At 46.2% G+C, this 25,973-nt stretch overlaps 1 protein-coding gene across 4 annotated transcripts in view; it reads left to right on the top strand.

The window, feature by feature from the left end:
- THOC5 (THO complex subunit 5) overlaps positions 1 to 21,013 on the top strand; it is a 34,195-nt gene extending 13,182 nt beyond the window's left edge. For 3 of the 4 annotated variants that reach the window (XM_045791287.2, XM_045791289.2, XM_045791288.2), the window contains 14 exons: positions 375 to 507; positions 1,225 to 1,257; positions 2,516 to 2,593; positions 3,518 to 3,558; positions 3,796 to 3,895; positions 5,519 to 5,627; positions 9,844 to 9,945; positions 10,512 to 10,608; positions 11,184 to 11,298; positions 12,570 to 12,673; positions 12,800 to 12,887; positions 16,595 to 16,710; positions 17,385 to 17,575; positions 20,812 to 21,013. In XM_045791287.2, coding sequence (XP_045647243.1) covers positions 375 to 507; positions 1,225 to 1,257; positions 2,516 to 2,593; positions 3,518 to 3,558; positions 3,796 to 3,895; positions 5,519 to 5,627; positions 9,844 to 9,945; positions 10,512 to 10,608; positions 11,184 to 11,298; positions 12,570 to 12,673; positions 12,800 to 12,887; positions 16,595 to 16,710; positions 17,385 to 17,575; positions 20,812 to 20,875 — 1,371 coding nt within the window. In that variant the 3' untranslated portion in view covers positions 20,876 to 21,013. The remainder of the gene's footprint in view (positions 1 to 374; positions 508 to 1,224; positions 1,258 to 2,515; positions 2,594 to 3,517; positions 3,559 to 3,795; positions 3,896 to 5,518; positions 5,628 to 9,843; positions 9,946 to 10,511; positions 10,609 to 11,183; positions 11,299 to 12,569; positions 12,674 to 12,799; positions 12,888 to 16,594; positions 16,711 to 17,384; positions 17,576 to 20,811) is intronic. The other variant, XM_045791291.2, reaches the window with a different exon arrangement.
- Positions 21,014 to 25,973: the final 4,960 nt, after the last annotated feature.

Here is a 25,973-nt window from a genome sequence, read left to right as displayed (position 1 = left end):
GCTAGGATTTAGACTGGGATTGCATTCACTCTGTAGATTGCTTTGGGGTGAATTGATTTCAAGATGGCATTATCATGGCATATATTTCCTTTCATTTAGATCTTTCATTTTTCAGGCCTTTGTGTAGAGGCTTACGTAGTGTGTAGTTGATATTTTCTTAATGCTATTGGAAATGGCTCTTTTTTAAAGTTCTTTTTCTTACTGTTTGCTGCTTATATAAATTGATTTTTTTGTATTGACCTTTTTTACCTATTCTGTTAGCTTATCATGTATTTTTAGTAAATGCAAAGCTATTATGGTAACTCAGGAGCCACCTCTTCACATACGGACTGCTTAAAAAGAGAAAACAAAAACTCTTCCTTTGTTGCATGCAGGCTTCCCTCCCCGTGCAAGAGTACCTGTTCATGCCATTCGACCAGGCTCACAAGCAGTATGAGACAGCTAGACACCTGCCACCTCCCCTTTATGTCCTCTTTGTCCAAGCCACTGCATATGGGCAGGCTTGTGGTGAGTATGGGGCATGGGTGAGGAGGAGGGGCTGTGGGAGCAGCAGCCTTGGCCGTTTGAGTCATTTGGAAACCCTGCCCGCTGAGGAAATCTCCCTGGTCCTGCTCAGAAGCCCACAGGTGACAGATGCTGCCTCCCTGCCGCACCACCCAGCATGGCTGCTTTGACCAGCTGGCCTGAGGCTAGACTAATCTGGTGGGCATTTCAGAATGGATGGCTTTGAATCTTTGATGAGCCTGGCTGGTCAGCTGTTGGGTGCAGTGCCCATGCAGCCTGTCTGGGCTCCCAGACACTCGCCCCATCAAGGCACGCTTGGCAGGTGGATCGGCCCCTCTTGCTCCGCTTCAGAGAGAGGACTTGGTGAACGCAGGTCCTGGGCAGCTTTCCCAGGCTTTTGCCACACCCAAACAAGCTGCATGTCATTATAGTGAATTACCAAGTGGGAAGATGTCTCCGCTTTAAGCTTAAGGGAGCCCTTTACTTCACTAGGATTTTGAAAAGTTTTTGGAGACCCTAACTTTTGCCCTACTGCAGCTTTTACCCAGCACCTAAACTTTTCTTCTTCACCCCATCGCATCAGACAGATACGTATCGCACCAGTGCATGCCTCTCCTCCCTGCCATGGGCACCGACACATCACTGTCTCTCTTCTTGTGTTTTCCTGGTCCTTCTGGTCCTCTCCCTCCCTTTTGTTCTCCTTCTTGTTTCCATCATCAGCTCATATGAAATCCTCCCAGCCCCCTAGACAGGGTGAGTAATTTTCTTTTCTTTTGTGTTTAAACCTATCCTGTTTCCTTTCCCATTTTACAGTAGAATTTCAGGATTTAGTTACCCAACAGAACATGTTGGCACTTGTCAGTGGTTGGTGGGGGCAACCAGCTTGTTTCGGGTGAGGTATGGGAGTTCATGCAGGGCTGTCAGAGCAGTGGCCAGCCACCTGGGAGTATTATCTCAGTGGCCTGCCAGGTAGAGGAAGTTTGCTATCCCTCCTTTGTACAGTTGGGCAAACCATTTCAGGCTCCTGTGACTCTATAATCTGTATACCCTTTTGAATGGAGCAGGAGGGATGGTGGCCTATCTTGACCTCTCAGCACGAGACTTCTGGAGTTCCACAAAGGCCGGCCAGGGGTGACCCAGGGAAGTGTCAGTCCTGGTGCATAGGACAGCCTGCTTATATTTGTGCTCCTGGGCCCAAGTTGAATAGACCTGGTCTTGAATCCTAGCTTAGCTACTTCTGGCTATTGTATCTAACTTCTCTGAGCCTTAATTTTCTCACCTTGCAGCTATAATAATGATATGGCTCTCATAGGATTGTTGTGAAAGTTAAACATTAATTTGAAAAAAGTAAGTTTATACTTAACAAGCATCAGCTCATTTGGTCCTTGCCACCCAACTGGGCAGCTCCCATTTGTCAAGACAGGATTTCATAGATGCAGAAAGTGGGGCTCAGAGCAGTGACATAACGTTCCAGGTGTTTAGGAGTTTGTGGGGCAGGTACTCAGATTTAGGACTAGCCTATAGGGTCCAAGTTCCTATCCACTGTCCCGCCTCCCAGTTAAATGTGACGATGCCAGCCAGATGCTTAGTGTAGGACAGAATAGAGAATAAGCACTTACATGAGAGCCGTCATTTCTGGAGTGTGGACAGTTATGGATTCTGGATGAGAATCTTTAAGACAGTTGGCAGAAAAGTATTTTCTGGCTTTAGGCCCTAGGTTGGGATTGCGTGTTGGTATAAGCCTGAAAAGAGAGGTGTTCACCATTGTCTCAATGGTGCTTGTCCAAAAATCTGCACTTTGGGTTCTTCGTTCTCAGTAAACAATGCGTAAAAGACTTAAGTTTCCTACCGTGTTCTTCTTCTTCTGCAGAAAGGGCTTTTGCCCTCCCACCCCCCAGTCAGTAAGAACCTGTGACAAAGGCAGAAGAAATGCAGTCCCAGAGCTAGCCTGTTTGTATAGCTTAGCTCCTTCCCTCAGCAGCTGTCATACGAAGCTTTTTCTTGCTCACAGATAAGACGTTGTCTGTGGCAATTGAAGGCAGCGTGGATGAAGCCAAGGCTCTGTTTAAGCCTCCTGAAGACTCCCAAGGTAATGTAGTCGGGATCATCCCCCAAGTCTTCACAGCTGGTTCCAGGGGCACTGGGTCACCACCCAAGGGCAGTGCTGGGCATTGGAAATTAGCTGTATTAGTTCTAAGTATCAGGGAGCTTGACTTTAATGTCCTAATGCTCAAGGGTAGACAGGGAAAAGCACTGCTTGTGGATCTCAGCCCTGCCACTCACGAGCTCACTGATCCTGGGAAAGCTGTTTAACATTTCTGAGCTTATTTACTCACTTGTCAAAATGGGGTAGTAATACCTCATGTAGAAATGTGGATTAAGGGGCGCCTGGGTAGCGCAGTCGTTAAAGCATCTGCCTTTGGCTCAGGGCGTGATCCCGGCGTTCCGGGATCGAGTCCCACATCGGGCTCCTCTGCTGGGAGCCTGCTTCTTCCTCTCCCACTCCCCCTGCTTGTGTTCCCTCTCTCGCTGGCTGTCTCTATCTCTGTCAAATAAATAAAATCTTTAAAAAAATAAAATAAAGAAATGATTTAAAAAAAAAAAAAAAAGAAATGTGGATTAAGCGAGGGCATGCATGCAAAGTCCTTAGCATCATTCCGGGCACACAGCAGCTGCTCAAATTGTATGAGCTGCTGCTATTGTTATTTATATTACTGTTACTGCTACCACCACCACTACCAGTGGAGGGGCTTGTGGTTCATAGGATGGCATTAAAAAGCAATTTCAGAAACGGGGGAGGGGAGTGGGATTATGAGGCATCCTTCTTCTTCTTCTTGCGTCACCATGTTTTCTGTACCAAATAAGCAGCAGCAAATTAGTTTATTATGCATTCTAAAGAAACCCACTTACAAATGACACAGAGTCTTGGCCCCTTTGTGGCCCATGGGTTGAGGCACGTTAGGGAGCCTTGGGAGCCCCCTCACCTCTAGATGCCTTCTCTTTGTGGTTGCAGATGACGAGAGCGACTCAGATGCTGAGGAGGAGCAGACCACGGTGAGAGCGGTTTCCCCTCATGAGTGTGCCACACAGCCGCACTGGGGCCTGCTAGTTGGCAGGTGTTATTCTCCCTAGAAGCAGAAGAAAAACGTTGGAAAGAAAGTGCTGCTGGAGGGCTGGCAGCTGGATAATTGAAGCCCCAGGTCCCAGGCAGCAGTCCCTGGCCTGTAGGGAGAAGGAAGGGGGAAATTCGTATCACTGGTGCTTATCTGCTTTGATCTTGCATTTGTCCAGAAACGCCGGCGACCCACACTGGGAGTTCAGTTGGATGACAAGCGCAAGGAGATGCTGAAGAGGCACCCGCTGTCTGTCATGCTGGACCTGAAGTGCAAAGGTCGGGCTTCCCTTGTTCTGGGGGATCCCGTAGTATCTAAGAGTTTGGCAAGGTGCGGGTGCCCAAGGTCCAGCAAGCCAAAGTCCTGTTTAACCGAAAAGATCGTGGTTTCATATTTCTCTGTTTTTCCTCGTTGTTTGGCATGGAGTTCGTTTGATTTTTTTTCCCCCTAAGTCATAACCATAACAACATAGCAACAAAACTACACACAGAATAGGTCCTCAGTAAAATTACGCCAATTTCTGATTTGTGAAGTCAGACACACAGAACAAGTTTAAGAGTATTCAGGTTTTGAGTAATATGACCAGTGTGCTTAATATAACATGTAAGTAGAGGTTTGTATTCTGTAGAGAATATATGTTTTGAAACTGCTTTGTATGGATAAAGAAGCACACGGTAAAGCATTCTAGCAGTATAAGAGTTAACAGTTATATGTAAGTTTCCTTCTCACGTGAGACTCCCAGACTCTGGTCCTTGGCCTTACTTCCAAGGACAACCATTGTGACAGATTTCTTATGTATTTTCTAGAACTGTTCTATGCGTTTAGAAGCTTTTATACAGGTGTCTATCCTCTTCTCCTTTTAGTTTTTACACAAATGGAAACCTACTCTACACACTGGTCCTCTCTTTACATTTTTTTAAAACTTGTTATTTTGAGATAATTTTAGACTCGGAAGAGTTGCAATAATAGAGTTCTCATGCTCTTCATACAGTTTCCCTAATGTTAGCCTTTTACTTAACCACAGTATAATGATCCAAACCAATGTTAATTTTATTGGTATAATGCTATTAACTGAACTACAGCATTTATACACATTTCCCTGGTTTTTCCATTAATGTCCTTCATCTGTTCCAGGGTCCAGTTGCATTTAGTTGTCATGCCCCTTAGTCTCTTCCAGGCAGTGACAGTTCCTCAGTGTTTGCTTGACTTTCATGACCTTGACATATTTGAAGACAAGGTTTATTATGTAGAAAGACTCAGTTTGGGTTTGTCTGGTGTTTTCTCCTGATTAGACTGAGGGTAGGGTTTTGGGGAGGAATGGTGGTGTTCATCATCACATCACATCAGAGGTAGATGGTATCACTGTGTCTTACTACTGGTGATGTGAACCTGGGTCCACTTGGTGATCACTTGATCGCTCCCTTTCCATATCGTGTTTGTTAGAAGCAGCTAAGTCCAGGGATGCCTGGGTGGCACAGCGGTTAAGCGTCTGCCTTCGGCTCAGGGCGTGATCCCAGCGTTGTGGGATCGAGCCCCACATCAGGCTCCTCCGCTGGGAGCCTGCTTCTTCCTCTCCCACTCCCCCTGCTTGTGTTCCCTCTCTCGCTGGCTGTCTCTATCTCTGTCAAATAAATAAATAAAATCTTAAAAAAAAAAAAAAAAAAAGGCAGCTAAGTCCAGCTTCAAGAGGAGGAAAATGAAGTCCCCCCCACCCCTTGGAGAGAGGAGTTCCGAAGAAGTTGTAGACGTTCTTTCTTAACTCAATATAAAATTGACATTGAGTTTTTGTTTTTACAGTAAAAGCTCTTAAAAGCCTTGCTGACTTTCTGTTCCCTAACACTGTAAACTCTGCTCTCATGTTCAAATTGTACATGGTCTTCTTTTCCTCCCCCCCCCCCCAGATGACAGTGTGCTTCACCTGACTTTCTACTACCTCATGAACCTCAACATCATGACAGTAAAAGCCAAAGTGACGACCGCCACGGAGCTGATCACCCCCATCAGTGCAGGGTATTGGGCACGCGTGGTGGAGAGTGGGGCGTGGGGTTGGGTATGAGCAGAGCTTCAGCGTGGGCTGCTCTTGGTTCCTCACACTCTGAGGAGGTGCACGGCTGTGCTGATTTCTGTTGTCTTGTCCACTGTGCCAGAAGTCCTGGCACATCACTGATATTTAGGAAGCACTCACTGACTTTAGTTGGTCCTCTTACTACACAGCAGATGATAAAACGACTACAATGTATGGCAAATTGAGTAGGCAGGGCAGAGCACCAGCTTTTTATGAACAGTGGAAAGGCGTGAGTGCAGACATGGAGTTTGGCAGATATTATTAGGTTGACAAATTTAGGCTGCTCTCTTCCTTTACTTTTTCTCTCCCAACGTGCTGGGATTTTTGTTTCACAGCTCAGCTCAGTCCCAGGTTGAGAAGAGGTTTTGAGGAGGGTGAGCAAAAGCACAGTAATCAAGGCCACAGGTCAGGCATCCCCAGGAAGCTCCTAACTGTGGCAGTCTTGTTCCACAGCTAGGAGTGGGAAGAAGGGAGGAGGACCCAAGAGAGCCTGGGGGTGAAATAGTCTCGCTTACAAAAGCACTAGCCTGGCCTGGCATTCCAGCACACTCATTCCTCGTGTTGGCTATACAGGGACCACTAAGGGAGGCACAGGTCTGCTGCCTGGTGGGCTGGGGCTCTTCCCATGGCTGCCCGGTGGGGTGGTGTCCCTGGGTTCTCTACCCCGCACTTACAGTCCATGCCCCCTTCAGGCTGCCACCGTGGTTCCTGTACTTGAGAGAGTTGTTTGGTTACCCTAGGGTGCTCTGGCTGAAATTGACTGTATTCTCACCTGACCCCAGCAGAGGGAGCCCAGGGCTGGCTTCTTCAGAGCGTCCAGTTACACTGCCCAGCCGGAGCTCTCAGTCTGGCAGCTTGAGGCCGTGGTGGAGCTCCTTGTCACCAGCATTCTGCCTGCTCGCCTCTCAGACGCCATAGCCACTAAGAACAGGGCTGCCGGCTGGCCTCAGTGCACACTTAACTCCAGCTCCTCACAAAGCTCTGCACGTGCAATGATGGGGGCAGTGCTGCGGCCTGGTTACCACCTGGGCTCAGAGCTCCAGCATGTCCCCAGTCTGCCAAGTTTCCTGGCCTCCGAGTCTGCTTCCTCACGCTGGTCATTAATTATATCCCCTTCAGGGGTGTTTGTGAAGGACCAGGTCCAGTGCTTACCATGGGTGAAGCTCTTGATAAATGACAGCTGTGTTTCTCATCATGCTTTTGCTTAACTCTTCACAATAACTTTACAAGAGGAGGAAACTGAGGCCTGTGTACCTCCGTACTGTATGACTGTCAGTGACAGATGGGCTGTGGCCCCCAGAGGAGAGAGGAGATGCAAAAGGAAGCACCACCCTGAAACCAGGATTGTATCTTTATGGGCCTTCAGGTGTTGTCTAGCTCTTCCCCCTATTTTCTAGATGGAGAAACTGAGGTCCAAAGGATATGTGACCAGTTATGGAAGCCCCAAGCCTGGCGCTCCAGACTCCCAGCCCAGAGGCCTTTGCTCAAGTACAGGCTGCTTTGGCCCCAGGGGATATCAGCCTGGTGTATGGTTCTATTTATTTATCTACGAAAACATAAGGATGCTTTTTTTCCCCCGGTATAATCACGTCTCGCACTAATTCCTTAATATCATCCAGTATCAGTCAGAGTTCAAATTACCTTGATTTTCTCATAAGTATTTTTTGTTGTTTTGTTTTTATATTGGGTTTTGAATCTGGATCTCTGTAAGCTCCAAATGTTGCAGTTGGGTGAGGCTTCTCCCAAACTTCTTTTCATCCAAATGTTCCTGCCATCTGTTTATTTGTTGAGGGGAATGGGTTGTTTGTAGGTTTCCCCAGTCTGGATTTTGAGGATTTCATCCTTGCAGCACAATTTAACAAGTTACTTCCTCCCTGTGTATTTCATGTAAATTAGATTCAGAGGGTTGATCAGATTCCATTTTGATTTTTTTGTGGGTGGGGGGACAGCAGAGCAAGACGGTATTACAGATGTTGAGTACTTCCATCGGGAGGCACAGGAGGTTCTCTATTTTTGTGGCATTAGCAGCATTGACAACCATTGCCAGGATCTGTTTCATTAGGGAATTGATGTTCTTTTTTTTTTTTTTTTTTAATTTATGTGACAGAGAGACAGCCAGCGAGAGAGGGAACACAGCAGGGGAGTGGGAGAGGAAGAAGCAGGCTCCCAGTGGAGGAGCCCGATGTGGGACTCAATCCCGAAATGCCAGGATCACGCCCTGAGCCAAAGGCAGACGCTTAACAACTGCGCCACCCAGGCGTCCCAGGGAATTGATGTTCTTAATACAAACAATTTAACATTTAACCAACCTTGCTGAATATTCTTCAAGAAATTATTTTCCAGAATGATCTCCATAAGGGCATTTTGACTAATCAGTTTTTCATTAAGCCATTAAACTATTTTTGATTTATTTTGCACTTTTACTTTCCCAAATTTTTAATCTTTTAGCTATTATTATTTTATAACAAAGATTTCACTAATTGAGTAGTTTTTTGTTTCGGTGTTATATTTTTTTTCACTACCCTGAGATCAAGACCTGAGCCGAGATCAAGAGTTGGATGCCCAACTGACTGAGCCACTCAGGAGCCCCTCGGTGTTGTATTTTTATGATTCTATATAACCTCCCCTTTAAAAGTCCATTATTTTTACCAAATTCAGTTGTCCTGAAGCACATAGTAGGGATGTAAATTTTGTCAAAATTTGATTCTTCCGTTTTGTTAATTAGAAACCTTTATCGTGCAGCTTTAGCTGTTCTGTTTTATTTTTGTTGATTCATTCTGTTAGTAATAGTCACTAAATTTTGGCCAAAAGACTGACAATTTTTTTAAAAGATGTATTTATTTATTTGAGGGGGGGCAGAGGAAGGAGAGAGAGAATGTCAAGCAGACTCCCTGCTGGGTATACAGCCCGATGCGTGGCTCAGTCTCATGACCCTGAGACCACGACCTAAGCCGAAACCAAGAGTCAGACGCTCAACCAGCTGAGCCACCCAGGTGCCCCGACAATTTTTTTTTTAAGATTTTATTTATTTGAGAGAGAGAGCATGAGCAAGGGGAGGGACAGAGGGAGAAGCAGACACCCCACTGAGCAGGGAGTCTGATGCGGGGCTAGATCCTAGGACCCCAAGATCACTTAGACCAACTGACTTAGCTGAGCTGCTAAGGTGCCCCAAAATACTGACAATTCTTTTTTAGTTTCTACCTGTTCTCCATGAAAGGCAGTGAAGGGGCAGAGACCTTCAGGAGGGCAGAGAGACTGTAGGAGAGACCGAGAACAGGGAAGAGTCAGAAGCTGCCACTGCCCCATTGCTAAGTTCTTGAAGGCATGCTGGGGCTCCGAGTCGCTGGACTAGCCCATTCTGCCTGAGTCACTCCTGATGCTGTACCTGGAAAGGTGAAGGAGAACTCCCCCTACTGGTTGAAGGAAAGAATGAGCCTTGTCTTTTGCGATTAGATTATTCTATTTTCTTCCTCCTCTCCCCTCCCATTTCTTCTCCACTTGTCATGTTTAATTACAGGCTGTGCCCTAACCATTCCAGGTGGATGGCAGTGGCACTGTCTCTCTGCTTATAGCCCAGGGTCACCTTGTCTCCAGCGCATGTGATAATGTCTTTTTCTGGGAACATAAAAGGGGACCTTTTTCTGTGAGTAGCATGAGATTTGGTCAAAGTGAGACACACCATCAAAGCTGCACACTTGTTCTTTTGGGGTAGAAAGGAATCTCTTCTGCTCTTAGGAAAATTCTGATTATTTTATCTCCAGTGTCACAGGGCTTTGCTGCCTTGAGGTAAGGCCCTGGTCACCATATACCTTTTGAAGGGATAGGGTTTTCAAAAAATTTGGTGCTTAGGACTACTACTGTCTTTGATCAGACAGTGCAAATCCCAGCTCTAGCACTTACTAGTAGTGTGATCTTAGACAAGCCGTATTTTTCAAAGCTTTGAGTTTCTCCTCTGTCAAATGGAAATGGTTATACTCCCTCCCTCATTGGGTTGTGAGGATCCGGTGACCTAAGTATAAAGGGTCTGGTCCACAGGAAGCATTCTGGAGGTGGTAGCATGATCATCAGTGATAGGTGGCATTACCATCCCCAGATGACCAAGTCTGCCTTGAGGCAACGCGTTGGCCAGCGTTCTCACTGCGGTTTTTTTCCCTTTTCCAGTGACTTGCTGTCTCCTGACTCGGTCCTGAGCTGTTTGTATCCAGGGGATCATGGAAAGAAAACTCCAAATCCAGCCAATCAGTATCAGTTTGATAAAGTTGGGTGAGTCAGCATTGTTTCCTCCTCTCCCAGCCTCTCCGCTTCAGAGTGTCTCTGGTAGCTTACGCCCAGCATCGGAGACTTATTAGGCCCGGAGGGGGAGACCATGGGGGCAGGAGGGAGTTTGGTATCAAGAGAAGGGAACACAGGGGCAAACAAGAGTCATGGAAGGTGAGGAAGGGTGGAAGGATCAAACTTGGAAGACATGAAAACATGTGATACAGAAATGTAGTTTATCATTTTAATTCTCTGAGAATTAAAAACTTTAAAAACATTTTAAAAACTGGTAGGCTGGTGAAGAGATCAAGGGCACTGCCTTTGTATTGAGATTTGCTTATGAGTTCAGGGAATGGGAAGAGAAAAACAAGCATGGGGGAGGTGAAATTCCCAGTAGGGAGGTGATGAAGTTTAGAGACTTTGCTGGCAGCCTGGCTTTGAGTGTGGCTGAGCCTGCAGGACCAGCCCATTTGTGGGGGGGGTGGGGGGGGGTGGGGGGGGGAGGTAGGAAAGGCTGTATGGGACCACTGCAGAACTTATAAAATCATTTTATGCTGTGTTCTTTTCCACAGCATCCTGACTTTGAGAGACTATGTACTTGACCTGGGTCACCCCTATTTGTGGGTACAGAAGCTGGGTGGCCTCCACTTCCCCAAAGAGCAGCCCCAGGTGTGTACACTGATCATTCTCCTTGGCTGAGGATCTCTACTTCCTCGTCTCCTGTACAGGCTCTGGAAAGGTTTCTGATGGCCTCTGGGGGCTTTGAATTATCAGAATGCTTTCCTTCCAGCTATGATCTATCCTCCCTCCACTCAGGATACTAAAATGTCTGAGGGCTACAAGTGTTTAGGTACCTTTTGCCTCCTCCCTGAGCCTAGTAGCTCTCTTGATCAAAGTAACTTGGGTCCTTTCTCTGGGTGCAGCATGGCTCCAGCCTCTGCCACCCTGAGTTTTATGTACAAAGATGCCAAAAATGAGGTGTCGACAGAACCCCGGGGGATCTGGCATCTTAGCAGAAGCCTTTCACAGGAACTGGCCGGGGCTCTCAAGAACCCAGCAGCTTGTTTTGTTCCTGTGGACCTCAACATCAGGCCTGTCACAGCAGGCAAACTCTGCCGTTCCCATGAGATACCCATCTCAGTGTGGGTGGTCCTGGCTGCCATAGGCAAACAGGGCCTGTGAAAGAGGCAGTGCCTGGAGGAAGGCACGGAGTACTCAGGTGTGCTGCTCACTGTCGTCCGCAGCACACGGTGATTGCCGACCACTCGCTGAGCGCCAGCCACATGGAGACCACCATGAAACTGCTGAAGACCAGGGTACAGTCCCGCCTGGCCCTCCACAAACAGTTTGCATCCCTGGGTAAGCTGGTGTTAGGACTGTGGCTTAAGGGCCACTTGGACAACACAGAGACAAAGATGGCTTATCCTTCACTCAGATTTCTTAGATCCTGATGACACATCAAAGAGGGTTTGGTTCTTGGCTCTTGCTGAGCAGAGGTGTTGGCAGGGCCACTGGAGAGAGCTACAGGCCTATCCAGGCAGAGATCTGAGCTCCTCTCAGGGCCATCAGGGTTGTCCTAGCTCACAAAAGAGGCCCAAAGCCGTCTGGCTGGTCCAGATTAGTGGACTGGTCAGGAACAGCTTATTCTAGGTTAGCGCATGTCAGCCATTGGTGTCTGTTCTACAGATGTTTAGTAGAAGCCCGGTTCATGCGTTGTAGTACTGACATTTAGCTTGAGTACAGCTGTTCAGGGATCCACCCTCTCATCCGTACCCTGAGACCTACTGAGCTGCCATCCTCCTGCTGAGGCTGAACCCCAGTGTTTTTCTAAGCTCCCAGTGATTCTGATGAGCCATTGACCACGGTGGTGGCCAGTTAGGTGTTTCTCTTCATTCAGTAAATACTTGTCAGGGGCTTAGCATGCATAAGGCACTTGTGGGCAGTGAGAGTTAAGATCTTTCTGATCTACAGTAGTCACTGTCAGGAAAGGCATTGGGTTTCCGGGACCCATCCAGAGACCGTTCCCCTCTGGGGCAGTTCTTGTACTCCACGTGGACCCATATGTCTCCAGGGCAGCATTGCTTGTCTGTCGGGCTTGCTCCCCATCAGCATTGCTCAACTTGTTTGGTCCCAAGGTTGGATGATTGTCATCCTGGACAGCGTTTACTGTGTTGGCATATTTGCAGATTGAAGCGCCAGCAGGGATTTGCCCTGGAGCAGTTCTCTAGCCCTCCTCCCTTAGAGGAACTGACACAGAACACTTCAGTCATTTCCTCCATCAAGGTCAGCTCTGAAAACAGCCCTCTCGGCTATTTGATCTAATTAACAGTCAACTGCTGCAGAGGCAGTCACTGGTTCTGGCTGCCAGGGGCTTTTTTGTTTTGCTGCCCATCATTTGCATTAAAGATAAAGCACCGTGAAAGCTGGTGCTAGGTCTGGCCGCAAGCACAGAGCAACAGGTGAACAGATTGGTGTGCCTGCATTCCTAGCACATGTCGACCACGGCACCTATCGAATGCCTCCTGTACCTGGACAGCTGGCCGGGCCATCTGAGCCCGCCAGATGATACCACTTGCCCAGTGTGGCACCTGATTGCTACCTGTAAGACCAGGTATCTTGCTTTCTTTTAGAACATGGCATTGTACCAGTTACCAGTGATTGCCAGTACCTCTTCCCTGCAAAGGTTGTCTCCCGCCTTGTGAAGTGGGTGACCATTGCCCATGAGGATTACCTGGTAAGTGGAGGAGTGACAGGGCACCCTTGCTGTCCCAAAGACCCATATCACCTTTCAGCTCCTGCCCTTCCAGCAGGGGATTTGACTGGAGGATCCAGGAGTTCATTCCTCTGTGGTAACTTATAGGAGCTGCATTTCACCAAGGACATTGTGGAGGCAGGACTGGCTGAGGACACCAATCTCTACTACATGGCACTCGTGGAAAGGGGCACAGGTAATTGCTCTTCTGATCATGGTGGTAGGCAAGGGGAGCTAGTAAGAATAAAACATTCCTGGGATGCCTGGGTGGCTCAGTCGGTTAAGCATCTGTCTTTGGCTCAGGTCGTGATCCCAGAGTCCTGGGATTGAACCCCACATTGGACTCCTTGCTCAGTGAGGAGCCTGCTTCTCCCTCTGCCTGCCACTCCCCCTGCTTCTGCTCTCTCTCTCTCTCTCTCCCTCTGACAAATAAAAATCTTTGAATGAATGAATGAATGAATGAATGAATGAAAGAAAGAAAGAAAGAAAGAAAGAAAGAAAGGCTGATTCCCAAGGGTTGCCCAAAGAAAGCAGAAGATCCTAGAATCCTGCTGGCATGACTTAGCAAGTAGTAATGATTGTAAGAACCACTGTTCAGTGAGGACTTGTTCTGTAACACAGCCACATACATGTTTTATCTCATTTAATCCTCGTAACAGTGCTAGGAGTGATAATACAGGTATCCCCCATTTTCCTAAAGTTTGCATTCTGCCACTTTGCTTTTACAAAAAACCTACGTTAATACTTGCTTTCATTAACCAAAAGAAAGGAGGATTTTCACTTTTACAAAAAAGAAAGTCATTACTGTACTAATGTAGGTGTTTTGTAAAAGTGAAGTAGCATTAATGCTCAGAATGTGGGGGATACCCCTTGCTTTATGCCCTCTTGGCTTATGAAAGGTTATGTAGGAACACTCTACTTCTGCATAACAGGGGAAACCTGTATTCCCATTTTATAGGTGAGGATATTGAGGCTTAGTCACAAATGCAATCTGACCTCCGAGCCTGAGCTCTTAGCCCTTTGCTTTATCATTCTCTAAAAGCAGATTGCTGTTCTTCCTCCTCTTCACAGAAGGGCTGACATGTTATTCTCAGGTTGTGAAGTGCAGGGTGGCAGGACCTTCCTCCCTGTCTGCTGTTCCTGTACTCACTTTAGAGGCATCGAAAGCTGTGATTTCTCAAACTATCCTGGCACCTAATTTGCCAAGGCTTCCTGTGGAGCCGTTTTCTGGCTCTTGCCTCGGCAATCCTGGCACCTACCATTGGATCTGACCCCTGAGGCTTGGTGCTAGGGCTGCAGAGCTGAGGGATTATCTGTGATTCTAAGACAGTGCGAGAAATATAAGGAAAGGTTGCATTCTCTGATTTAGAGTTTCTCTACCCTGTGGTTTCTTCCCTTTTTTTCTTTGTGTGTTTTTAAAATACTCTGAGGAAATTAAATATTTTAGATAGAGTTGAGATCCCCTGCTTTCTACTTCATTCTCTCCCTCAGGATAGGTGACTGCTCTTTGGAATTTGTACATTTGCTTCCCAACCTTTTCCCTTTAAAAAATACTTTTACCTTGTCCCTAAATAACATAGAATACTGTTTTGAAAGGGCACAAAATATGCAGGCCAGGAAATTTATAAAGCCCCACGGGGGAAGTCAATGGAAGACATCACTCTGCTTCTTGGTTGAGCAGATGAAAGCTTATGGGGCGCCTGGGTGGCACAGCGGTTAAGCGTCTGCCTTCGGCTCAGGGCGTGATCCCGGCATTATGGGATCGAGCCCCACATCAGGCTCCTCCACTATGAGCCTGCTTCTTCCTCTCCCATTCCCCCCTGCTTGTGTTCCCTCTCTCGCTGGCTGTCTCTCTCTGTCAAATAAATAAATAAAATCTTTAAAAAAAAAAAAAAGAAAGCTTGTAAATACAGTAAGTGTTCTAGATACATCAGAGTGAATGTGGTAAATAAAATTTTCATAAGATGAATTGTAGAATTTGAAATTTTAAGAGTGAAATTTAAATGAATAAGTGGGCAGCATTTCCAAAAAATATAAGTCACTTTACAGTAGATCAGTTTGAAAACTGATGGATTAAAAACAAAAAATTGATGAATAGAAATAAATCCAGAAATATATGCCAACTGTTAGGACACAAACAATACAGCAGCAGAGAAAGGACTCACTTTTTATTTTATTTTTTTAATTTAATTTTTTAAATTTTATTTTATTTAAATTCAGTTAATTAATATATAGTGTATTATTAGTTTCAGAGGTAGAGTTCAGTGATTCATTGGGGTGCATATAATACCCAGTGCTCATTACATCACGTGCCCTCCTTAATGTCCATCACCCAGTTATCCCATCCCCCCACCCACCTCCCCTCCAGCAACCCTCAGCTTGTTTCCTATGATTAAGAGACTCTTATGGTTTGTCTCTCTCTCTGATTTTTCCTTACTTTATTTTTCCCTCCCTTCCCCTATGATCCTCTGTTTTGTTTCTTAAATTCTACATATGAGTGAAATCATATGATAATTGTCTTTCTCTGATTGACTTATTTCGCTTAGCATAATACCTTCTAGTTCCATCCACATCATTGCAAATGGTAAGATTTCATCTTTCTGATGGCTGAGTAATACTCCATTACATATATATATACCACATCTTTACCCATTCGTCTATTGACATCTAGGCTCTTTCCATACTTTGGCTCTTGTGGACATTGCTGCTGTGAACATTGGGGTACAGGTGCCCCTTCCGATCACTATGTTTGTATCCTTTGGGTAGGACTCACTTCTCAATAAATGTGATTGCAACTGTCAGGAAAGAATTGTCTTAATCTATACTCTCTTGTCTTCTATTGTTTGAGTTATTGGTAAGTCACAGTTCTTTTCCTTCCCCCCATAAATGATGAAAAAGGAATGGCATACTTCACCCATTGGTGGAAAGGGTAAATGTCATCCTGTGGAGAAAGGCAAAGACTGTCAACAGAGAAAAAACAAATATGTTAAAAAATACAACTACTTTGAGGAGTGCCTGGTGGTTCAGTTGGTTAAGCTTCTGCCTTCAGTTCAAGTCATGATCCCAGGGTCCTGGAATCGAGCCGCACGTTGGGCTCCCTGCTCAGCGGAGAGCCTGCTTCTCCCTCTCTCTCTATCCCTCCCCACTGCTCGTGCACATGCTCTCTCTCAAATAAATAATAGAGTCTTTAAAAAAAATACAACTATTTTCTATAAGGAGTATGAACATAGCTTTGATATCAGACAGTTCTATTTAAACTCAGCACTGCTGCCTTGCAACTGCTTGATCCTAAGGAGATTTCTGTCAGAGCCTCAATTTCTTATATATAAAATGGGGATGGTAATAATGGTACCCATCTCATAGATTCATTGCTAGGATGAAATAAAATGTGTGTAAAGAGTTTAACACAGTGCTTGGAATACAGTAAATACTCAACATACGTTGGCTATATAAAAAGTTTCACATAACCAAATACATAAAAAGAAAAGGAACAGAATAGAGAAAATATATTTGATGTAACAGCTAATACACAATATTGTTGGAAAGAAAAAACAGCCTTCACATGGGAAAATCCTTAACTTGCTGGAAAAGAAAGAAATGCCGGTTAAAACAAACTTTTGTCAAAGGAGCAAATAGAACTCTTGGGAAGGACCAGACTCTGGGGAGTCCACACACCTCTGTATCCTTGGAGGGACCAGAATCACAGGAGCTCACATTCTGCAGCCTGACAATTCTACTTCGGAGATTCTAGAACAAAAATAAAAGTCAGTTTGTACCAGAATGTGCTGTGCAGTACTTGGATTAATACAAGACAAAGAGCTAGGCTCAGTGGTCCAGTGGGGAGGGTCCATGGCTGGCAAACTCGGTCTCAGAACTGGTTTTTCCTCCTTACTCCCTTCCCAGCTAAACTCCAGGCTGCTGTGGTGCTGAACCCTGGCTACTCCTCCATCCCACCCATTTTCCAACTTTGTCTGAACTGGAAAGGGGAGAAAACCAATAGCAACGATGACAACATTCGGGTAAGACCCTGCTGGGGGTGACGGAAAGAGCAGAGAGAGCCACCTTGGGAGGGGGAGGGCGGTGGCCGAACCTACTGCAGCTAAGAGCTTGGCCACTGGCATAATTCCAGGGACAGAGGGGCCTGCCAGTATTTGTAGAATTTGCTGGAGGCTGTATGGTATAGTTGAAGAAAAAACCAGCTCCATATTAACCACTTACCTAGCTTGGAGTCACCCCATTTTAAAATGGGGATAATATAAATCCTTGCCTTGAAAGGTTGTTGTCTTGGGCTTTGGTGGAAATGTGAATAAACTCAGAAGCATGGAAGTGCTGGAATGAGATGGTGTGTGAGATCATTGTAGCTGTTAATTATCATTATACCTGTTGATTTGATTCTCTAGTGGCCTTCTGGCCATGGATCATGTTTTTAATGCTAATACCTTCTGACTTAGATCTTGAGATTTCTTCTCTACACACCTCCATCTTCTTGGTTATGAGAATGTTGGGCAGGGAAAGTTACGGGTCAGAATCGGGAAGACCCTATTGTCCTGAGGAGAGGGAGCCTCAGACAGACCCGTCTGGTTTGATCTGGTGTGACGTAGCTCCTACAGAGGCCTGGCTACAGTTCTTGTGGAGCTGTCAGACCCAGCCAGTCTGAAGGTAGTGCTGAGTTTATGGCTTCCCCACCACTTAGGCCATGGAGAGCGAGGTCAACGTGTGCTACAAGGAGCTGTGCGGCCCCCGGCCCAGCCATCAGCTCTTGACCAACCAGCTGCAGCGCCTGTGTGTGCTCCTGGATGTCTACCTGGAGACTGACAGCCACGATGACAGTGTGGAGGGGCCCAAGGAGTTTCCCCAGGAGAAGATGTGTCTGCGGCTTTTCAGGTGAGGGGAGGTGTGGGAACGCTGGGGCTCTGGAGGTCTCCACCCCTGACTGTCTCAGGGACTTGGGGCAGAGATCAGAGCCTGGCACGGAGGATGTGCTTGTTCTCAGGTGTACTTGTCTTTGTTCACAGTAGAAATAAAAATTCTGTAGCCACATTTTCTGGGGAGGGCTTGCTGCCTCTTTCCTGAAACTTTCCCTGCAGCCCACTTCCTACCATCCTGGTCCAGTTGTTCTTCTCGAGCACCCTTGAAGGTGGGCCACCCACTGAGTGAGCACCACCAGACCATGAACCAAAAGGTTTCAGCTGAACTTCTATGCTTTTTTCGAAAAACAACACGGTTTGCTTTTTACTGTCCAAATAAGCTTTTAAAAACTACATAAAGCCCCACCGGTCCCAGAGTCTGCCGTAGTTTTCCTAGGATGCTCACGAGTCTGTTGAGAATGGCAGCTCTAGGCAGTTGGGAATCATGGAAGGAACCAGCTCTGAAGTAAGACAAATACAAGTACAGATCGCTGCTTTGCTGCTCACCAGCTATGTGACCTCGGCAGAATCACTTCAGCTCTGGACCTATTTCCTAAAGGCTGACATGGAAGTATACTGTCTGGCTCATGGTGAATTAGAGATAATTCATGTAAGCTATGAGAATGGTTCCTGCACAGACAGGGGCTTACAAAATGCCATTAGGTCCTGACAGCTTGGTGTTTAGTGTGTCTGTGCTCAGGGCACTTCTAGCTACTTTTCCTTTCACTTTGGTCAGGTCCTTTCTCTCCCTTTTATCCCCTAACACATGTTCTTGTTTTTTGGGTTTTGTTTTTGTTTTTGTTTTGAGAGAGAGCGAGCGAGCCCAAGCAGGGGGAGCGGCAGGGAGAGGGAGAAACAGGCTCCCTGCTGAGCAGACAGCACCATATGGGGCTCGATCTCAGGACCGTGGGATCATGACCCAAGCCAAAGGCAGATGCTTAACCGACTGAGCCACCCAGGCGCCCACATATTCTTGTTCTTAAAGAGTTTCAAAACTCTGGAGTCCACACTGTTAGGCATTCCTTCCCTTCTGAGCAAGCAGCTGGGGAGGAATGGTGTCTGGGAGAGGGGAAGGGCTATAATCTGTTTCTAACTGGGACATCCTCCTATTCCCTGTCAGTCTAAAGGTGCCTGGTTACCTACCTCTCACCTTCTTCTCAGACAGCCAGTCCCAGCCCTTGGAAGCTGTGCCAGCATCCTCCCGCCTCCATCTGGTACCTCCACCTGGCCTGGTTCTTCATGTTATCTGATAATAACCAGTTCCAGCCCCCAAGTGGCTGCTGGGAGGTGGAGCTGGCAGCTAGGTGTTGGTAGCTTCTAGGACTTGCTCTCTCTAGTGGGTCTGTGTGAGAACTCAGTTCTTCCCACCCTCCCAGCCTGCTGTAACACATTTCCAGGGTGGAAGCTCTCACACAGCCAGTGTTTATTTTCTGTTATCTAATGGTTCCCGAAGGATCTGTTTCCTGAGGTGCTTTGTGTGTCACCCAGGCTGCGCTCTATCAGGGCGTTCTGGGATGGTGCTCCTTTGGCTGCTCGGATCCAATTAACTCCATGACTGGTGAGATGTGAGTTTCTTGGCCTAGTGTCCAGCTGACCACTGGTATTACGCCAAGGGGCTGGGCTGCAAAGTGCTGGCCTGGCAGCAGTTGACTGGAGGTCTGGTTCTGCCTATGGCTGGCTGCTCTCAGGCTGTGGGTTCTCCATTAGCCACATGCCTAGACTTGCCCAGGTGATTTTGTGCCCTTCTGATGTTGGGAGGTAGATGTCATTATGCTTATGAACAAGGGCTTTGGGGCCAGAAAGACATGGGTTCAGATTGCAGCTCCTACCTATGTGATGAGGGTCCGCACTTAGCCCCCTGAGCTTCAGATTCCTCATTGGTGAAAAACAGCATCCACCTCAGGTGCTATTGGGAGGATGAAATTAAACCAGATGTAGTGTGTAAAGTGCCACTTACGATGCAAGCAGAGTAAGCCCTCACTTAAGTAAGTGGTTGCGTTGGTGTTGGAATAAACACCTCCTTTCTCTCGTCTCTGTAATCACACACACACCCCCCTCCTTCAGACCGAGATCCATGGTGTGACCTTTAAGCTACCACTGAATGTCAGTCATAGGCAGACCGAAGAGGCCATGTAGATGGACGTCATTGGACGTCCATTGAGAGAGAGCAAGCGAGCACAAGCAGGGGGAGATGGACGGAGTGTGTAGAAGAGGCCCGTGTGTGAAATCTTGCCTGGGGGCCCAGGGCTAGGGCTGAAGCACCTGAGCCTCAGAGCACGGAGGTTGGGCCGTGATTGTCGGCCTGCCTGTGGCCAGTAGGCTCTGCTGTCAGTCCTGGTTTTGAAGTTGAGCCCTGTACTTCTGACCATAAAACCTCAGGCAAGACAGTTCACCTCCCTGAGGCTGTTTCTTCATTTGTAAAATCTATAAAATGGTAGACGTAGTATCTAAGACGTAGTAAGTATAAAGCACATAGCTCTTGGCAGGCACTTAGTGCAGATTGTTTTCACTCCTGTTTACATGGGAATCTCCCTGCAAAGGAGGATTTTCAGGGGTTTTTTTCTTTATTTTTCTTATTGTAGACATAAAACAGGGGCGCCTGGGTGGCTTAGTCAGTTAAGCGTCTGCCTTCAGGTTAGGTCATGATCCCAAGGTCCTGGGATTGAGTCCTGCATCAGGCTCCGTGCTCAGTGCGGAGACTGCTTCTCCCTCTGCTCCACCCCCTGCTCCTGTGCATTCGCTCACTCTCTCTCTTTCTCCTCTCTCTCTCCTCTCTTTCCTTCTCAAATAAACAAAATCTTGAAAAAGAAAGAAAGAAAGAAAGAAAGAAAGAAAGAAAGAAAGAAAGAAAGAAAGAAAGAAAGAAAGAAAAAGAAAGAAAGAAAGAAAGAAAAGAAAGAAAATAAATATGTTTGTTGTTAAAACATACAAATAACAATGAGCAGTTCTGTAAAAAAACTAAAAAGTGAGGGTCTCCAGAAGTGCCTGTTGTTAGTGAGGGCCTTTCCAGGTTTGTGTTCATGCATTTGCAAGCATACATTTTCACCAAAACAGTATCACACCTTACATGTTGTTTTACAGTCTGCTTTTCTCGCAACATTCGTGTTTCGCCCCCCAGCAGCTGCATAGTTTTTTCCCTTGTGGGGATGAATTGTGATTTATTTTGTCAGCCCAAAGCTCGTGGTATTAACTGATCTCCCTTCTGTTCTTTAGGGGTCCCAGCAGGATGAAGCCATTTAAATATAACCATCCTCAAGGATTCTTCAGCCATCGCTGACTCCCACTCGGCCTGTTGTTTTCCCCTGTGCCCGAAGTGTCGTGCCTCTACTTCTTGCTTTGGCCCACATGTGGCTCTTGATATTCTCCAAAGAGGTTTTTTTTTATTTCTAGCCTATTAAATTGTCACTTGACCAGGTGGCCTTTGTCTTGTGGCTCCCTGGGGGTGAGGGGGGTGGGTTTGCAGTCTCAAAGAGCAGTTGGGGGCCACGGCACAGTGTGAAAGAGTTTTTGTGGATAGGCTTTCTCTAGGTGTTCAAGAAAAGCAGAACGCAGAAGATTCTGAGTCTGTAGAAAGATGCTGCCCTCTTATCCCCTCTTACCTTTCTTGTTCCTGCTTTGGGAAGGCCTCGTTATTTTGGTGTTTATTACCCTAAGTCCCTGCCGTTGGGAGGTGGCAGGGAAAGCCCAGTGAGCGTAGCCCAAAAAGCAAAAGCTCCTCTTTCCCCTCCCCTCACTCCCTCCACTAACTTTGTCAGTGCCTTCATTGTCCAGATTCACTCTGATTGTTGGATTTTATAAATATCTGACAGTGCAGCACAAAGAGAAGACAGATACAAGGAATAATTGTAAATATTGCAACATTTTGCGAAGTCCGTGAGAATGATGTTGGAGAATCACCTGTAGAGCTGCCAGCTAGTGAGGCTCTGGCAGAGTGAGCCCACGTGCCATTGAGGAGAATCTTCGTGGTGAGGACATGATAAATGCCTCAAAAAATAATGGTTTGACTCTCAAAGAATTAAGAGAAGTCCTAGGGAAGTCGATTAAACCCGTATTTTCAAAAGGACCTCCTTTATAATTCTGCAAAAGTTAAAGTGAAGGATGGCATGAAGTGTTCTTGGACAGTTTTGTCAGAAAAGTTATTCCCCATCCCCTCAAAAAGAAAATCCGTATTCAATTCATTATTTGTTTAAGAAATAAGATATAAAGCTGGAAAAATATTTAAGAATTATTACAGGGGCACCTGGTGGCTCGGTTGGGCGTCTGTCTGCAGCTGTGGTCATGATCCCAGGGTCCTGGGATTGAGCCCCACGTTGGGCTCCCTGCTCGTCAGGGAGCCTGCTTCTCCCTCTTCCCCCTGCTTGTGCTCTCTCACTATCTCTTTCTCTCTTTCTCTCTCTCTCAAATAAATAAAATCTTAAAAATAAATTAAAAAAAGGATTATTACATACTCGGGGCACCTGGCTGGCTCAGTCAGAAGAGCATGCGACTCTTGGTTCAGGGTCATGAGTTTGAGCCCCACGTTGGGTGTAGAGATTACTAAAAAATAATAATAATAAACTTTTAAAAAAAGAATTATTATGTACTTGTAAGTTATCTGTAAAGTTTTTCAACTACAAGATGAAAATCTACTCTTGTAGCCATTTTTAATATATATGAAGTTTATTTTTTGTGACAGTCCCGATCAAGTGGCTTTTTTCTCCCACAACATACTTTGAACTTTGTTCAAACTTTGTGCATGTGTTCATTCTCCATAGACTTTTACTGGTTATCCTTGGATAATATGGGCCTCAGGTATAAGAGCTGTTTCCTCCTGTTCTCTCGGCTGATCACTGAGCATCCCAGTGATAAGGATTTCCTGAGAAAGAACTAGGAGACTCCTGGGACTGCCAGGCCCTTCATTTTATAGATGGAAGCCTGACCCCTTGAAGAAAGAAAAATGTCACCTCTGGTGGCTCTTTTAATGACTGCCACCATCTCTGCCTCTCCTCCTCGGCCTACATCATTCCTTTGAATTCAGAGGCAGATGCTCTCCTGCCCAGTGGTCCTCAAACTTCAGTATGTGTGAATCCCCCATCCCAGGAGGGGATTAAAAACAGATTCCCATGCCTCAGTCTTTAATATTTGGCCTCCGTTGACCTAAGTGGGCCCAGGAAGTATATTTTTAACAAGCTCCCCAGGTGCACGTTGCCCTAGTCTCTTTTTGGAAGTGGCTGTACTTTCCTCCCTTCCCTCATTTTTCTTGGTGACTCCTCATATAATGCAGGAGGGCCTGATTCTCTGCAAACTGCTCCCCATCTTCTGTCTTCCATACCTTGGAAAGCAGTTTGAACCTCCCTTTGTGTGAGGCTTTCATTCCACATAGTGTGATCTCTTTGTCTTTTCCCTGACCTACTTGCCTGGACTCTGTCCCTGGCAGCATCCCCTTGGTCTGGCCACCTTCAGGCCCTGTGTCTCACCGCCTGTGCTGAATTAAGATTGAAATAGGGCCTAAAAATAGTTCCTTTAATGGCCCCTGCATTGCGGCTTCCACTGTTCTTGGCTGGAAGTCAGCCAAACTGACTCAGCACAAAAGCTTGTCTCCGATAGCTGGGACAAGGTTGCAAAGACAGCTTGTGAGCACTGCGGAAAGGCTCTGCTTTCTGGGCCAGGGATGTCAGAGTCTGTCACCCTCCAGAAGAGATTTTCTCTCTTCAAAGGAGCTGGCTGAACAAAGAAATTCTTTGCCCGTAAGGAGAAGGGTTTTCACACTAGTGAGAAGCCCAGGACAGTCCAGCCCCTTTGAGCTACTTAAACGGCATTTGTGCTTCCAGTTGGCAGATTAGGAGAAGGGCCTGGCTTGGGAGGACCTTGAAGCTTCCTCCTCAACTAGAATTGGCCTTGGCCTTCCCTGGGGCACATCCCAGAGAGCAATCCCTTTCTGTCATCCTCCCACACCTGGGACCTAGCCTAGGTTTCTTACGTTTCTTATCTTTTTATATATTATTTTTTAAATTGAATTGAATTGAATTTTTTTTTAAGTAATCTCTATGCCCAACATGGGGCTTGAACTCACCACCCCGAGCTCAAGTCACATGCTCTACTGGCTGAAGCAGCCAGGTACCCCTCCTTGCCTTTTTAAAGCTACCATCCGTGTTCTTTGTATATTCTAGTCTCTCCTTTACTTTCTTCCCAGCTTGCTCTCTCCTGTTTTCTCTACAAATAAATCCAAAAGCCTTGCTTTATTTTAAGGGTGTTCCTGCAGATCACTGTGGGAAAATGGCTAAAAGTCCTATCATGGGAAGGAGCAGAGCTGCCAGACTGCCAAAGGAACTTTCTCCTTGTCTGTAGCCCCAACTCTGTCCTTTCCATGGTGTTCAGCAGTCTCTGTTGAGAACAGGTGTTAAGCATCTATTTTGGGTCAGGCCCTGTGCTAGTCACAATTTTCCATTCACTGTCCTATTTAATTACAACAGGCCACCAAAAATGCATGTTTCCTTCATTTTTACAGATGAGGAAACTGAGGCTCAGAGGGCTAAATGACATGTTTGTGCCAACAGGCTTTGAGCTGCACACCCAGGGTGAGCTGTCGGCAGGTCTGTCTGTCTCCAAGGTTTTCCTTTTCATAAGAGTAGCTCCGGGCCCAGCAGCATAGTTGCAGGCTGGCTCTCTTGCTGGGCCATTTGTCCATTTCAGCAACAAGTACACCAAGAGCACTGTGGTGGTCAAGACTTACAGCATAGGGGCGCCTGAGTGCTTAGTCAGTTGGGCGTCTGCCTTTGGTTTAGGTCATGATCTCAGAGTCCCGGGATGGAGCCTGCTTCTCCTTCTCCCTCTCTGCTGTTCACCGTGCTAGTGCTCTCTCTCAAATAAATAAATAAAATCTTGAGAAAGAGTTACAGCTTAGTGTCAGGCTAACTTATCGGGTCCTTATTCCACACTTGAGCAATTGTACGACCTTGGGCAGGTTGCTTGACTCTAAGCTTTGGGGGTCCCCATCTGCAACTGGGAGTGGTTGTAGGGATTAAGCATCAACTCTCAGCATGTGCCCAACACCTAGCATTGCTCAGCAAAGGGGAAAGATTCTTATCCTTGCCCTCCAGGCCTGGAGAAAAGACCTCTTAAATGAGGAAGGCCTTTGCTGCCTGATTCGCCATTCCGTGGCCAGAGGGTTCCCAGGCTGTGGAAGCCCAGCTCTCTCTGGTCCAGTCCCTCCTTGCCAGCAGCACTTCCATCGGGTGTGACTAAGCTGGCCTCTGCCCTCCGTTGGAGCCAAGCTCTCATTACCTTTCACTAGGACAACTACATCTGTTCCCACTGTCTGTGGGCCTGTGTCCTGGTTCCCACCAGAGGGTCACCTCAACTTTCTGGGCTCTTGCCACACCCTCTCCTAACTTGGCTTTCTCACTACCTCCGCAGATGACCTAAACGGAGAAAGGAAACAACACTACCCACTGGGGCTGGTAGAAGACCCTCAGAGTACATTTGTGCAATGAGTGAATAGATGGAGAGATCCCAAAATATTTTAAAGATGGACCCAGTCTAAAAAGTTGAAATACAAAGTCCTGCATGAAGGACCTAAAACCAATCACAGGACTAGTACAATATTTATTTCCCACTGTATTCAGAATAACCACTCATGGGCTGGTTATTTTGTATTTTCCACTTTCATATGTATTTGTTTTCTTACTTTGTTTTGTACACCATAGTGTACACAATTCTTAATTTGATTTTTAGAATAAGTAATTTATTCACAAGTTTCAGAAACCAGAAAGCGTAAGAAGTGAAAATACAGTGAAAGGTTTTACCATCAATCTTATCCCCTACCTGCCCAGTTTCCATCTCTCTCACAAATAAGCCACCAACTTGCTTACTTTCTTTTGTATCCTTTCAAATTCTTTAAGCAAGCACAAATTATTTTTCCATTTTTGCGTAAAATACCATGCTACATACATTGTTTTGCATCTTGATTTTTTTCAAATCTTAGACATTCTTCCATCTCAGTCCAGGTATAAAGAGCTTCCTCATTCTTTACAGCTGCATACTATCCCATTCAATGGAATGCCATAATTTATTTTATTATTTTTTTAAATATTTTATTTATTTATTTATTTATTTATTTATTTGGCAGCACAAGCAGGGGGAGGGGCAGAGGGAGAGGGAGAAGCAGACTCCCTGCTGAGCAGGGAGCCCAACTCAGGGCTCCATCCCAGGACCCTGGAATCATGACCTGAGCCGAAGGCAGGAGCTTAACTGACTGAGCCACCCAGGCGCCCCTTGATACATATATTTTTTAAGCAAAAAAGAATTTATTGACTCAAGTAACTAAGAAGTTCACTGGATAACTTAAGGCACAGCTCAATTGGGCTGTTTAAATGGTTCATCAGGACTTAAACACT

This window comes from Ursus americanus, chromosome 30 (assembly GCF_024610735.1).
Source record: "Ursus americanus isolate L20-20 chromosome 30, mUrsAme1.1.p, whole genome shotgun sequence".
NCBI classification, from domain to species: Eukaryota; Metazoa; Chordata; class Mammalia; order Carnivora; family Ursidae; genus Ursus; species Ursus americanus.
This window is presented reverse-complemented; position numbering and strand designations above follow the sequence as displayed.